Here is a 16,413-nt window from a genome sequence, read left to right on the forward strand (position 1 = left end):
CGCAGAATATTGCAATACAGTATGTTTAAAATAGCAATAATATTGTATCGTGATGATATTGTGGGAGGCGTCTGGTGATTCCCACCCCTATCTTTTATTAATATATTTTATTTATTATCTTTTATTATTGTTTTTCAAGTCATCCCAAAACGCGAGGTAAGCCATTGCGCTTTATATCACAGCTGTCTTTTATAGAGCTTGACCATTAGGTAACGTGCCTGTTTAAAACTAGATAAATGACTGATTGTGTTATGAGACACAAAGAAGGAGGACCCAAAAGCAGAGCGACAGCAAGCAGGAGAGAGCTTCAAAAACTTTATTAACAAAAACAGTCCACAAAAATAAGAGATTCAACTGAAATCGCAGGAAGCACGGGAACAGGCCAACTCCGAGGACACAAAAACTGAAAAGTCCAAAGTGACAAAAAGTCCAAAACAGGCCCCGGGGAAAAAGAAATATAAAAAAAGGGAAAATGCACGGGGGTGGACTCACAGTGAATGTCTGGACCGAGACAGGCACAAGATGGGGACGTAGACACAACCACATGGACGCAACATAAGGATCTGACAAGAGACAAGGGAAGCAAAGACAACATATACACAGTGTAACGACGTAACGAGAGGCAGGTGACGAGAGGGCAGATGGAAAACATCAGGTCATCCCAAGAGCGGGAAGACACAGGAAGTAATCTAGAAACGAGACGAGACAAAAAACAGAATTCAAAATAAAACAGGAAACAGAACATACCGACACTGTGGGGAACCCAAGACCAGACCAACACCACCAGACCGGGGAGAAAACTGACACAAACACAAGGAGGGCCAAAAGGAAAAATAATCCAAAACCCCAACCCACAAAAAATTTAGTGTTTTCAAATAAAAGGAAACACAAGACACTTGTGGATGTTGATTGTGGTATGCATACTGTGACACCCCTAAATACTTTTTATTTGTAGCATCGCTATTCTACTACTAGATTGTGTTTGTAAAGCATGGCTAGAGCTGTGCTTCTCAATGCTGAGTTCACGTGTAGAAACCGCTATTGAAACGTTGACCAAAGTTTCATGTTCTGTCAAAAACCCATGTATGTAAAAAAAAAAAAAAAACAATTTTAACCCAAACCAAGATTTCTTCTTAACCCTCTACACATGAACTCGAGCATTGAGAACATTGTGTTTTGAATGACTTTAGCGGTTGTTGTTTACACTCTTCACCGTCCATCGACTTCATGTGTAGAGCCCCTGGTGATACTTGGAAAAAAGTCTCATTTTGTGTCAAGCCTTGTTAGTGTTTTAAAAGTAGAGATTTTGATGCGATTATAATAGTGCCCCTAGCTCTCCCATGCAAAAGGCCAATCAACCAAAAAACGATAAATCACAAAATTGGTGTTTCCATCCTTATTATGCTTTTGAACATAGGGCTAACTCAGCTACCTTCACAAAAACACTCTATAGGTTGCATTTTGGCGAGAGTTACGCTTTAACTTACAAGCAGAGCTGTATTAAATGAAAAGGTTACACTGGACATGCTGCATTTTTTGGGCCCCATCCAAATGGATACTATGTTATTTGGGGAATAACTTTTTAAACTACCACATGATCATATTGCAGATATATTTATTTTGGTATTTTAATGCATCTTATGTAGGATTATTTGAAGGACCCGAGAAAAAAGTTGTGTAAAGTTAGTTTTTTTGCCCCTTGTTTCTGTCTTCTTGATCTTTTTATCTTTGCTGCACTCGAACGCATCGCAGATAAGTGGTAGTTTAACCGCTTTGGCTCGCTTATATACATTTTGTGTTCTTTATTGTAGATATTTTTATTAAAATAATACAGTAATATTTAAGATGTTTGTTTGATGTTTATATTGTTGAGTTTCTGTAAATAACATCACAGAGCACGGTCTAGACCTGCTCTTTTATGAAAAGTGCAATGAGATAACTTTTGTCGTGATTTGGCGCTATATAAATAGAAGTGAACTGAAGATGAAATGTTAGAAATTAGCATTTTAAAATTATTTTCAAAACTCTAAATATGTATATAATAATATCATGTTTTACTTTTCCCTCTTACTGGGTCCCTTAGTGGCCCTAGGTAGGTGCCTAGAATGCCTATGCCTAGACCTGGGCCTGCGTATAAGTGTCTAAGAGATCACAAGGATGTGTCCAGTAGGTTCTCTTGTCATACACCTCAAACCTTTCCTGGTGAAGGAACACAATCTTTACATAATGTATGTCCATAAAATAAAATATGAGTTGAAAGTTTGTGCTCATTTTACAAAATGTTGTGACTGTGTCGACCCCACGATGTCCTCTCCAGCATGCTGATTATGTTTTTATGTTCTTGGCTCATTCAAAGGCACGGCTCGTCCCAGCTCTCATCTGCTATCTGACCATCATTATGCTGAGCGGCAGCCTCGGAGCTCTAACTGCTTTTGCCATGCTCTCCTCTTATCTGCGTCTCCTAGAAAACTACACTCTCACATTGAGCAAAACATGTTTACAGCTTTTTCTAAGACTCATACTGCTGGATCATTAAAAGGAGTACGTTGAGGAGCACAGAAATTGAGAGGGATTGAAACACTATTGGAGAAAACTGCTGCTATAGCTGGTCTAGTGTTTGTTTGGCATGTGGATTTGCCGACTTGTGGTGCAGCCTGTTGGTTGTCTTTTGTTCTACAGAAGAAAAAAAAACATCTGCGGTTAGAGAATGGAGAGATGCAGCATGAGCATTAGGGATCGTGTATATAATTTATGTACAGGATGGAATAAAGGCTCATTCGTTGTCCTGTCAGCTTGAGCATAGACCGTATCATTTCTAAAGAAAATAGACGAATGATCAGAATAAGAAGTCATTCTGATGTTGCTTTTGGCTTCATTGGCCTACATTACATAGTGTTGCATCTTCCTACTACCTGTGTCTGTGTTACCTGATAAGAAAGTAAAGGAATATTATTTCGCCACATTGACTGTTGCTGAATAAGACGTTATTGGCTGCGGGGGGAAGGAGGACAGGTTTGACGGGTGGGTCATAAAACTTTCAAGCCGGGGAAATGCGTGTTCCATGGGAATGTTACACTACAAACTACGATCTTGTTCCTAAATTTGATGCATAACACTCTCAGTTAGTATTTCCTTAAAGTGCCCATATTATGAAAAAAATCATCTTTTTGGGGATTTGGGGAGTTATTTTGTGTCTCTGGTGCTTTCACACGCATATAACCTTGGAAAAAAAAACTATCCATGGTGTTTTGATTGAGATCCGGTTTCTGAATGTCCTCTGCCTTCAGTCTCTGGGTGAGCTGTTCAACATCTGCACGGCTTTCTACGTCACTAGCCGAGATGAGGTGGCTTACCGTAGTATGCTAGCTCGTTCTCAATGGCAAAACACCCACTAGTTGACCATAATCTCCAAAAAGAACTACTTCCTGTCCCTGTTCTGTAAATATTCCACAAGTGGCCCTGGTCTAGAAGAAGTCTCCCAGCTAATCCTGCCTTGGACTGACCAAAGTTGTAGAAAGAGTTAACTAGCGGATGTGATCTTAACTAGCTACTGAGCATGTGAAACTCCCAATAAAGATAGTGTAGAAGTGAGATGTCTCACGCTGTAGCTAAAACAGAGACACACAGGGTGAAAGAGGATCTGCAGCAATTTGCAGTACAACAAAAATATGGTGTTTTGGGAAAATGAAACCATATAAACTTATTCTGGTACAACCTCAAAATACAATTATGAACCTGAAAATGAGCAGAATATGGGCCCTTTAACTGAACTCTAATGTCCGCCCGAGACGACCGGAAGATCACGGTGCTCTGTACTCGGCTCACAGTCACCTACTCCCAGGTAAACTGAACCAAAAACTACCGCTGATACAAAGGAGCATCCTACTATGTATCTACTGATATGACCGATCTGTGACGGAGGTCTGTAGCCGTGTAACAAAGCTCTTTAGCAGCTTAAACAACTAGCAACTGCCGATCAGCGTCATGGAGCTCAGTAGCCGGGGGTGTCCTATTTTCGTACGATATCTTACGTTTTGGTGTGCACACATCTTTGTGCGATATCATACAGACCCATTCATGAGACGGCCTTGTCCTGATGCACTAAGGTGCTTTGAGTCTAAGACTCCATCTACCTAATGCTGTATATCAATAATACATCCGTCATCACATCATTTCCATCTTGATTGTTGCTTTGTACAGCATGTAGCATCTGGATGTTATGTACAGCAGCAAAATCTCTACATCAGCACAGATTTATTCACACTTCTGCTTCCCATGTTGAGTTGCTAATCAATGGGCATCTCATGCTTTTTTCGGTTCGGCAAAATAAGTCACCTTCTTGTCAGACAGGATGTAACAGAACAATTCAAATTTGTTTATGACTGACAACATCATACTGACTTCTTTTCATGAGTGATCCAGTAAAGACTAAATTTGGAAAGCACTGTGAATCAAGTGAAGTGGTACAGTATGCATGGTGCTAAACTAGCCATATAAATAATGGTTGAGCTGTGCTTTTTGATGAAACAGTGTGGATTATTTATGTCAGGTGAATATTTCGTCGAAATTGACCAAGTTCACTCAGTAGTTAGCTCCTCCGTGAGGCAACTTGCACTGCCTTGAGTCGAGTTGCATCATTTTGCCCCGTTTGTTTCTTTCCTTTGACTTTGAATGCATTCATGTTGCCAAAATGTGTCTTACAAAGTATTAATTGAAAGAAGTAAAGGGAGATTTGGTCCAAAACATTATTTTAAAACATGAACAACTCTCTTACAGATCTGTAAACGCAAATGATAAGGCGTTGAAAACATCGGCATAGTCAGAAATTCATAAATCTAAAATTCTCTTTCATGGTGGACTTGAATAAGGAAGAGGACTGAGATGGTCATGGTGTCAAAGATCTGACTCTGAGATTCTGACGTCGTGTCAACATAGAGTAGCATCATATATTCTAAATGCAATAGTGGAATTTAACATATTTTTGGTTTGGAGCTGTTGGCTTTATGCCATCCCAGCACAATAGTCCTCTATGTATTTTGCCTTTTGTCATATGGCACATATCCTATGCTGGTGGTCCTTATTGACGTACGTACACTCTAAAAAATACCTGTAAAGTTATATTACTGTATATTTTCACCGAAATTGTTGATTGGACGAGATTTGTTTTTTACATTTCGAATTGCATAACTCGTGCTTTGACAACTTTTGTGAGACACCGATGTTGGTTTTAGGGAGATTAAAGAACTTACTTGTTACAATGGAATTAAGGGGAAATGATAAACATGAACATTAGACTTGAAGTTGAAATTTTCATCAACACAAAAGCTCCGTCTACTTAGATTCCATTCTCAACATTTATTAATTCAAGAAGCATAATCTCTGTCTCTGAATCCTGCATGCCGATGCTGCTGCATGATTTCCCTGGCAATCCACACAGATGTTTGCTCCCCCACCCATCTTTGCTACCCCTACAACTCCAGCTTTTTCTTTCTTAGAACTTGGCTTCCAAAATCTTCTTTACTTGTCTATCCCCCTTCCTTATCCCGTCTCTTTTCTCTGGCATGCCACTAAAGAAACCTGCATTCTAACTATCAGCTGCTCCTAATGTGCATCTCTTACTCCTTTATGTCATTGTGGCGACTGAGTAACAAATTCAGTCTGTGCCTGTGTCAGTGCCTCAGTCATCCACATTGTCCTGCCCAACAGAAGCAATATTAACATCAATTTTAACTTCTGACTCAAATAACAATTGTCATGACATTGTGACCGTCTTCCATACCCTCGGGTAACTTCATTGTTTCTAATTGACTAATATAAGAACACTATGATTCCCTCAGTGCTGGCCAGCACATTGATACCATCCAGCATCAGAAGGTATAATAAGTAGGCATTTCAGTCAATTGAATCAAAGTCAATGTCTTACATTCACCATCCAAGTGCAAATTATGGAAGTATATATGTATGAAATTGCACTGCCGTTACTTATCACTATAAACCCCAATGCCAAGGACTCATATTTAGGATTAATCGAGCATACTACACAAAAGTTGGCCCGCACCATGCCAATCTAGCACCATAAACCTTCCATAGTATATCACAGCTAAGCTGCCCTTACATTGCCCATTTATTCCTCAGAGGGCGAATAGAATGGAACGGCCATGAACCACGCATTTCATCTTGCACACGTCATGTAAAACTGAAATGTTTGCTAAAGATTCACTAGTTTTCAATATCCACATTCAGTACATTGGGAAGACAGTGCTGGTGTTAGTGCTGGCCAGCTGAGGCTAACACATCCTATTTTAATGTCCTTATTACCCTCACTTTGCTGTGGTAAGGATATCAACAGGTAATTTCAATGTTAAGATGTCTATCAGTAAGATCTCTGATGTATTACTCTAGTGTTTCCATTTACTAACACACACACACACACACACAGAGCTTTGTCACTGCCCTCTGTTACCATCCACATTTTAAGGGTTTCTATTCCCTGGTACATCAACATCACAACTAAAAGCGCATTCATAGCTGTCAAAGCCACTTTGAAATGATTGCCACAATAGCCACAGGCCACCTGTGTGTGTGTGTCGGAAGATCAATGGGGATATGAAATGTTAAGGCCTGGCTTTTTCTGTGCACCTGCTAAAAATTTACCATGCCATCAAAATTGTGTCCCTTTTACTGCCACACAATCAGTGGCGGAGGAAGTATTCAAAATGTAATTAGACCTAATTGTGCCTTTAATCAATCCTCCAGCATCAAACAAGTGACCAGCCCCAGTAAAATAGATTTCCCATGAGCCTCAACATAACTGACCTCGCATTTTACCACTACCAAGTCTGATTCATGGTTCTGCAGAGGCTACGCACAGAGCTTTCATTGTAGCCTACGTAAGTGGCCTGAAGGTTATACTTGTGCGCTGGTGTGTATGTCGATTTCTTTAAGAGAATAGCACAGCCAGCCGGTGATAGACATGTGGGATGTTTGTGCGTGGAGAGTGTGTGTTAGAGCGAGTGAGAGAGTGACAGCGATTAGCTTCGGCGTTGGTAACAAAGTGCAAAAAAATGTGTCTCCCTTGCTTTCTGACCACTTTGGGAAATCTATAACAGGAAAAGGAGGAGGAGGAGGCAGGGGAGATGGTGAGGAGGTAAGACCCTAAAACCCTATCCTTGTTTTCATGTTGTTTACGGAGAAGGAGAACTAGGAAATGAGTAGGGTGAAATTCCACTGTAACAAGAACAGACAACAGACCATTCACAGTTGTTTCGGTCTTTGTGTAGTCTCATTTTTTAAGAGGTGTACAGTATGTAATGCTAAGGTGTAGGGTCTGGTGTAGGGTCAGTATTTCCGTGTATTGACGTATGTAGCCTCAGCGTCAATTTAACACAGAAGCATAAATGGCCCTTAAATCTCCCTCCTCTTTCTCCACTATCTTGTCCTAGCCCTCTGCCTCCTCTCCGCCTCCTTCTCTTCCACATTATGTTCTCTAGCGCTTTAGCCTCCACAGGAGTCCACCTCAACGCCAGCCATCTGCGTTTCAGACTCCGCTGCTTCCCATGCCAGCAAACAATGCTATTTTTGTATTAGCAGTGCCCAAAAAACTCTGTTCCGTCGTCCACCACATTAACATTTAGCCCACACATGCACTCCAAAGCTTTCCGAATTATTGTTCAGCCAAACATACTGTACGTACTAGTGCTCCTTCCCAATTCTCAACTCCAGCATCATTTTTGTGTGAGAGGCAGAGAGATATATTTTTTAACCTTGCTCTTCCCTCTCTGTAGTTAAAGCAAACCCTTAGAAAAGCCTCTGATCCACAGTGTAAGCTCCTCATACCCGAATTCCAGCCCAGAGCTTAAATTACACTTTGTGAGTCAGATTTACGTGACCCTGTGCTGGCTAAGTCAAGAGAGCGGGGACTCCACTTAGGCAGCGCAGCCGTCTGCATATTTAATGCTCACACTGTGCTGTTGCACTAATTCAGATGTAGTGTAATGAGATCCTAGCATTGAGGGGAGATTTCTAAGGAAGAGAGCTAACAATAGGGGAGAATCCTTCTGTATTCTCGCTCACTCGTGCCTTAGCATCAGGATGTGCTAGAAGTGCTCCAGACTATCATCACAGAGACTCCAGGTGTATTTTAATCCCTGCAGCACAGCAAAAAAAACAGATCCTCCGGATAAATTCAGCTATACGCCTAAGGCACAAGTTCTCAATTTATTACATTTTCAACTTTGCAAACTTTAAACTGACTGTTACATCTAGTATAGAGGCGCTGGCACAATGGAAAGTAATCCCATGTCAACATTATAAGGCTCTGATAGGGAAGGCCAAACTAATCCGTTGGTCCCGGACTGTAGTAAAGAAGAAAGAGTTCAGGTCACTACTAAGAGTTCGGCCATAACTCCAAAAAGTGAAGTTTTTTTTAAGAAAAGGTCATCCAAACACATCTAAAGGGGAAATAAAATCTGTTATATTTATGCGTTTTCTTTATTTTCATGACTATTTACATTGTAGATTATCACTGAAGGCATCAAAACTATGAATAAACACGTGGAATTTTGCACTTAACAAAAAGGTTTTAAATAATTGAAAACATGTCTTATATTCTAGTATCTTCAAAATAACCCACCCTTTGCATTTTTGATAGTGCTGCAAACCCTTGCAAAGTTTTCACTTCACAGGTGGGCCCTGTCAGGGTAAATTAGTGGAATGTCTTACCTTATTAATGGAGTTGGGACCATCAGTTGTGTTGTGCAAAAGTCAGGTTGACACACAGCCCAGAGCCTAATTGGACAACTGTTAGAATTAATATAATGGCAAGAACCAATCAGCTAAGTAAAGAGAAAAAAAGGCCATTATTACTTAAGAAATGACGGTCAGTCAGTCCGGAACATTGCAAAAACTTTAAATGTGTCCCTAAGTGCAGTTGCAAAAACCATCAAGCGCTACACATGAGGCTCACATGAGGACCGCCCCAGGAAAGGAAGAATAAGAGTCACCTCTGCTGCTGAGGATAAATTCATCCGAGTCACCAGCCTCAGAAATTGCAAGTTAACAGCAGCTCAGATTAGAGACCAGATGAATACCACAAAGAGTTCTAGCAGCAGACACATCTCGAGAACAACTGTTAAGAGGAGACTGCGTGACTCAAGCCTTCATGGTCAAATAGCAGCTAGGAAACCACTGCTTAGGAGAGGCAACAAGAAGAAGAGATTTGTTTGGGCCAAGAAACACAAGGAATGGGCATTAGACCAGTGGAAATCTGCGCTTTGGTCTGATTTGTCCAAGTTTGAGATCTTTGGTTCCAACCACCGTGTCTTTGTGCAATGCAGAAAAGGTGACCGGATGTAATCTACATGCCTTGTTCCCACCGTAAAGTATGGAGGAGGAGGTGTGATGGTGTGGGGGTGCTTTGCTGGTGACACTGTTGGGTGGCATGGCTACCACAGCATCCTGCATCAACATGCCATCCCATCCGGTTTGCGTTTAGTTGGACCATCATTTATTTTTCAACAGGACAATGATCCCAAACATACCTCAAGGCTGTGTAAGGGCTATTTAACCAATAAGGAGAGTTATTGCTCCGATTACTACGTTGCACACAAGAGTGTGCAACGTAGTAATCAGAGCAAAGGGTGGCTACTTTGAAGAAACTAAAATATAAGACATGTTTTCAGTTATGTCACACTAACTTGTTAGTGTACATAAGTACATAATTCCACATGTGTTCAATTATATATATATTTATATATAAAAATATAAAAAGATAGAGTGTTGAGACATAACGTCATTCAGATGGGAAAAATGGGAAAAACATTTTTGCCTTAAAGGCAGTTATGGAGAACGGAGGGCTGGCAGTAGCTATATGTGATGAATAAGAAAGAAAATAATCTGAGAGAGGTTGAATAAAGGAGGGGCGTGTCAGCACCATTTGGTAATCCAACAACAGTACACTTGGAACACAGGCCTAGTCACTGATAATAAGCACTGCCCTTAAGATAGATTTATACCTGCACATATAGTTTTAACAGAGCTTTAGACACGTAGCCGCCATACACAAATGCCAAATGGACACCGCAAAGCTCTTTGATTGGTCAGCGTGGGCTCCTTGTGTTTTCTGGTTCCTGTGGGGATGTTGATAGTGAAGACAACATTGAAACAATTTGGATAGAAATTAGTAAGACGCATCTAACACATCTAACACTCCACTTCAAATCATTCAGCTCTGCGTGATCACCACTCCATCACAGTGAATGGAAGCTCATAAATACAATGATTGCACAGAAATGGTCTCCTATTCAGTAATGAAACAAGAAGAAGTAGTAGTTACCTGGAGGAAATTGCACTTCTTTCATTTTCTATTTGTAGTCCATCTTTCACATAACAACACAAAGTGAATGAAAGAATGAAATCACAGTTATCATGGGGAACACAACTGATGTAGAATACAGCCTGATTATGTATATCCGTCTAGTGTTGTGGGTGGTTAAAAAAAAACTGAACAATAAATCAGAACATTGACCTGCTACCAGACTGGTATTAACCCAATGCGTCCAGTATAAACCCAGCTTTAGTACAAATCAGGTGCTAATGATACACACATTGCAAAGACAATACATGACTGCATGTATTTATGTTTTAAAAACCTGACCTAGAAATGTAGATTTTGTCCTAGCCTTCTGGCAGTTAGGTTAGACATGTCTGTGAACATAATGCATTCTGTCTTTAGAGTTACATTATTCTTGCATGGCGTGAGAGCAGAATGACTTAAAATGTCGGCACAATGAGCAACAGTCCCTTTTTGACAAAATGCAAATTACGCATGATGTTCACTGATGATGAATTACGTCTTTATAAATGGATTTTTGATGAATAAAAGCACTGGACCGCTTGAAGGTTGGATTATAATTGTCTGTTAATATATTTCTTGTGAACCAACCAAACAAAACTCTCTCAAAGTGCATCGAGACTCAAAGTTAAATCAGTGGAAAATTATTAAAACATGGTGACTCAAATACGTAACGTTAAACTGATAGATCTAATGATAAAAACAAAACAAAAATAAGCAGTTAAAGAAGTATTTCACTACTGGAAAGGGGGTCTTCTCATCAAACTGGACTGTCTATACAGTGGAAAACGCTCCGGCTGGTGGGCGACATAATGTGAGCACGTCACAGAAGGCGATATCGTGGCAAGCTGGTAACAAACAATCCCAATTTACAGTTACACGGTAAGATAAATTGATTTTCTAGAAACATTTGAGGTGAGAAGTATGCAAAGCCAGTGACAAGAATCTTGGAGCATATGTCAGCACTGTCTAGTGTTACAGTTTAAAGGTTCCATGACATGGTGATCGTTGGATGTGTTTATTAGTGGTCTCCTAATACCATATCTAAAGTCTCTGTTATATAGACCTTAGTGGTCCCTAATACTGTATCTAAAGTCTCTTTTATATAGACCTTAGTGGTCCCTAATACTGCATCTGAAGTCTCTTTTATATAGACCTTAGTGGTCCCTAATACTGTATCTAAAGTCTCTTTTATATAGACCTTAGTGGTCCCTAATACTGCATCTGAAGTCTCTTTTATATAGACCTTACTGGTCCCTAATACTGTATCTAAAGTCTCTTTTATATAGACCTTAGTGGTCCCTAATACTGTATCTAAAGTCTCTTTTATATAGACCTTAGTGGTCCCTAATACTGCATCTGAAGGCTCTTTTATATAGACCTTAGTGGTCCCTAATACTGCATCTGAAGGCTCTTTTGTATAAACCTTATTGGTCAACTAATACTGTTTCTTTTTTTTTAGGGTTTTAGTATGTCCACCAAACTAAGAGTGAGAAAGTGAGAAAGCGAATTGAGACATGCAATAATACAACCAAAAATATATTTCACTTACTTTTAGTTAAATAAAAATATGTCAATAAACTACACATGTCTGGCCCTTATTATGATTCTTATTTTGACACCCCTGATGTGAACTATGTAAAACATTTAGGACTCATTAATGTAACAGGCTGTAACCAAAAGGAATACATCTAAACTGAAACCATTCTAATGAAAAGTAATAAGGTAGAAGGATGTAAAAAAAAAAAAGGATGGTTTTAAACTAATTTACAAGTTGAAAAAAAAAAATCTCGTCTCCCTCAGAAGTCTAAAACAAATTTTAGATCCTGATGTGACAGCCTGACTCTGATTCAGGCATTATTGTGGTGCACAGTACAAGCCAGGCCAGTCAGACATGATGTCGGCCCAGTGGTCCAGTGATTCCCCCCCCCCCACCACCACCACCACTAACACCACCTGCTCCGCCTCTGTCTTCTCACACTCCCTTTCTTTACCCCTGCAGTTCGCCGTGTGCCTCCCCGTTTCTCCATCCCCCCCACCAATCACGAGGTGATGCCCGGCGGCAGCGTCAACCTGACCTGCGTCGCGGTTGGCGCTCCCATGCCTTACGTCAAGTGGATGACTGGCGAGGTGGAGCTGACCCGGGAGGAGGAGATGCCTATTGGCCGCAACGTCCTGGAGCTCACCAACATCCGGCAGTCTGGAAACTACACCTGTGTGGCCATATCGTCCCTGGGCATGATCGAGACCACGGCCCAGATCATTGTCAAAGGTCAGAAACATTCTTTTGGAGGGTTGCAGGGTCTGGGTAGCAATGTTGTATTCAAGACCAGATTAGTTAATATCGCAGACGTTTCATTTGCGGGGTAGTTCAGGTGGCGCAGGAAGATCCGCCGCCTGTCTGTTACCTTTTGTCTGTTGGTGTTCTAAACTTTGATGGATATCTGAGGACTATGGTTACCTGCTCCTCAGATCTCTGCAGGGTAAATCCAGACAGCTAGCTAGACTATCTGTCCAATTGGAGTTTTCTGTTGCACGACTAAAACAACTTTTGAATGTACACATGTTCCACTAAAACAAGTTTCATCCCGAGGCTATTTTGCAGAGTGACCATGGCTGCGTCCGGTGCTTAGTAACAGCGAAGACGATTGTGATTGGTTTAAAGAAATGCCAATAAAACAGAGCATCTTTTTCTCCTGTCCAGTAGTGCTGTGTGGACTAGCCAGACCCTCCTCCGCGGCGCTGTGGAGGAAGGTCTGGCAATGCAAGACCACCTAAACCACGACGAAGTCATCACCAGCAGCACAGAGTATCGTGATCGAGTCAAGACCAAGACCAGACCAGTGCAAGTCCCCCAATGAAAGATTTACATTTATATAAAAAAAAAAAACACAAAAAGATATTAAGATTCTTCTTCATTGCCTAGTTTTAGTGCCATGAGAGTATCATGAGAAATGGATTGATTAAATAATCAAAAGGCAGTTGTGGTCTTGACCTCAGGGGCACTGCCAGGAATTCTGGGCCCCCTGACAAAAAAAATCTAAATGTGCCCCCTATATTAGTTTTTACCTATTTTTGAGGCCCTTGTCAGTCAGAGACCCTTAGAATTGTCCTAACTTATCACCCCTTTACGGTGCCCCTGCTTAACCAGTCTTAAAATATATCTAGAGCCCTCCTTATCCAACACCGAGACGAGACCGAGTAAAAATGCGGTCGATTTTCAAGACTTGAATCTTCAAAAAGTGGTCTTGAGACTGATCTCGAGACCCAGACCAATCTTGAGTACTCCAACACTGCTGGGTAGAACGTGATCACACATAGGACAGAGGAGAAGGTGGAAGCAGAAAACACAGATTAAATGTTTCAATAACTTGTTAGAAAAGATAAAGCGATCATATTTGGTATTATTATTACATGTGGGTAATGTGAGAGGTTTTTTTTTCCCGATATAATATTTTCAGTTCTAGGTATATGGAAGTCTAGGACTGCCAGTCTTCAAATTACATGTTTAACATTATGTGCTGTAAATGTGTGCACACACAAAGCAAAAGTCCCCAGTTTATCAATTTATTTAATCTATCTACATGATTTAGTGATTGTTTTTGCTCCATGACATCTTTTGGGCTCCATATCATATGTTTAAATAAATAGTAGGGCTTTCAATCGGTTAAATTACAATGAATTACATGATAGTCCACAGTTAACTCCAAATTAATTGTAAATTAAATTTACATTAGATAACATTTTGTAACTTTAAATTATGTTTCTACGATTTTTTCAGTAGTTTATCAACTCGTAACATAGTGAATGGCACTTCTGCATTCACTTTGCGGCTCTCTACCGGCTATAACGGCACCGTGCAAGTTTGCCAGATCGGGTTGCAGATCTGTGGTTCCAATGAGACATAAAAGGACAATTTTGCTTCCAACCTGTAGGGGGACCAGAGTGGGAAAAGTTCTCTAGTGTTGCTTATTAAAAAATTGTATTTGTTCTAAATGTACTTTAAAAAGGGATATTTTGCAAGTGGTATTTAAGACTAGATGTACTTCGGTGGTAACTCAGTTCACATTGACAGTACATGTAAATAATTTAAGTCTGGTGGAGAGAACCATCTGGAAGGGCTTTGAAACTCAATTTTCCATTCAATAGAACCTTTCTTTTTCCATTTCTTCTCCAGGAGCTTTGTTCCTGCTAGACATTCACTCCTGTCAGGTCCCCGCCCACGGCCCCGCACCCCTACTGACTGCCTGTGCATAGCTTCCCGATTCCCCAAACTACGCTTCAACCTGAACGTGCATGCGTATGTCAAAACACATAGTGGAGTTTATGTTGACTTCTTATTATCGCGTTACTTTTGACAGCCCATATAAATAATTTTGTTAAATCTGTTAAACATTCAGCACAGTAGGCTCTGCTGTGTGGCTGCATTGAATATATGCACTTCTGTTGATCTCGGTTACGTAGAGATGGAATAACATAGGAGTATGTACAACCACCTGCTTGGCAACATAATGCATGTGCTCATCCTGCTGGCACTGTGCAGATCAGGAGAGGGCAGACACACGCTCCTGAAAAAAAAAATCACTGACAGACTGCTACTATTGTTTGTCTGACTCTCTTGTCTGTCTCTACTCTCTAACAGCCCTGCCCAAGCCACCCACTTCCCTCACTGTGACAGAAACAACGGCTACCAGTGTCACTCTGACCTGGGACTCTGGCAACCCAGAACCGGTATCCTACTATGTGATCCAGTACCGGGCAAAACTGTCTGACAATGGCTTCCAGGAAGTAGATGGGGTAGCCACAACCCGATACAGCATTGGGGGCCTCAGCCCCTTCTCAGAATATGAGTTTCGTGTCATGGCAGTCAACAACGTGGGCAGGGGGCCTCCCAGCGGTATTGTAGACACCCGAACAAGTGAGCAAGCCCCCTCATCACCGCCTCTTCACATCCAGGCGCGGATGCTGAGCTCCAGCACCATGCTGGTCCAGTGGGAGCCTCCGGAGGAGCCCAACGGTCAAATCCGGGGCTACCGGGTCTATTACAGCTTGGAACATGACGCCCCGCTCAGCGCCTGGCAGAAACACAACACAGATGACAGCCAGCTCACCACCATCTCAGGCCTGACCACAGATATCACCTACAGCCTCAGGGTACTGGGCTTCACCTCTGTGGGGGATGGGCCGCCTTCTGATGTGCTGCAGATCAAGACCCAGCAGGGAGGTAAGAACACGCTCACTAGGTCACAGCAAAGCAATGGCACGAGAAAACTCTTGCTAGATCGGTTTGTAGCAACAGAAGTAGTGCCAGAAATTGATTTAACAAGGATTCAGATTATTTACTTAGATTAAAGGGTAGCTACCGTTTTTTTTTTAACCTGGACCATATTTGCTTTTGTTTTTTTGTGTAAGTGACTGATTAGAAAACCAATCTTTGACATTGCACTAGTATTAAGCAAGACTGCTATAACCGGCAGCCACAGACCGGCCTGCAATGTAACCCTATGGGGCAAATTTGCATCGTCAATTTGGTCCAGTAAATGTTCTAAAGTGTCTGTAAACATAACGTAAAGGATCCCTACAGTGATAGACCTTTTTAAGACCTCTGGGCGGCCGGGACTCAGTGGTAGAGCAGTTGCCTGCCACTGGGAAGGTTGGTGGTTCAATCGCTGGCCCTGTAGTCCCATGTTGAAGTGTCCTCAATGAGTGTGAAAAACTATCTGATGAGCAAGTGGCACCTTATACGGCAGCCTCGGCCACAGCGTGTGAATGGTTCCTGTAAAGGGGCTTAAAGTAGTTGTTAAGACTAGAATATAATTACAGTCCATTTAAAACCTTTCTGTTTAACCAGAAAGAGGTCGTTAGTGCGAAACCCATCAGACTCCATTCAAAAAAACAATATTTTAAGTGTCTGACATGTTTTTACATTTAGATCAGTAAACTATGTGTTTATTTTAACCAAAACTAGAGTTGTCATGGTTGGAAAAGTGGAAAGATGATTCAAAATGGCTTTTCATATTTTTTTATTTTGTTTCTGTTGACTTTGAATGAATAAAGAGAAG

The 16,413-nt window shown here is 41.1% G+C and overlaps 1 protein-coding gene across 29 annotated transcripts in view; it reads left to right on the forward strand.

The window, feature by feature from the left end:
• ptprfa (protein tyrosine phosphatase receptor type Fa) overlaps positions 1-16,413 on the forward strand; it is a 362,404-nt gene that overhangs the window by 211,148 nt on the left and 134,843 nt on the right. For all 29 annotated transcript variants that reach the window (XM_034882227.1, XM_034882230.1, XM_034882238.1 and 26 more), the window contains 2 exons: positions 12,354-12,623; positions 14,994-15,575. In XM_034882227.1, coding sequence (XP_034738118.1) covers positions 12,354-12,623; positions 14,994-15,575 — 852 coding nt within the window. The remainder of the gene's footprint in view (positions 1-12,353; positions 12,624-14,993; positions 15,576-16,413) is intronic.

This window comes from Etheostoma cragini, chromosome 9 (genome assembly GCF_013103735.1).
Source record: "Etheostoma cragini isolate CJK2018 chromosome 9, CSU_Ecrag_1.0, whole genome shotgun sequence".
Taxonomy (NCBI): Eukaryota; Metazoa; Chordata; class Actinopteri; order Perciformes; family Percidae; genus Etheostoma; species Etheostoma cragini.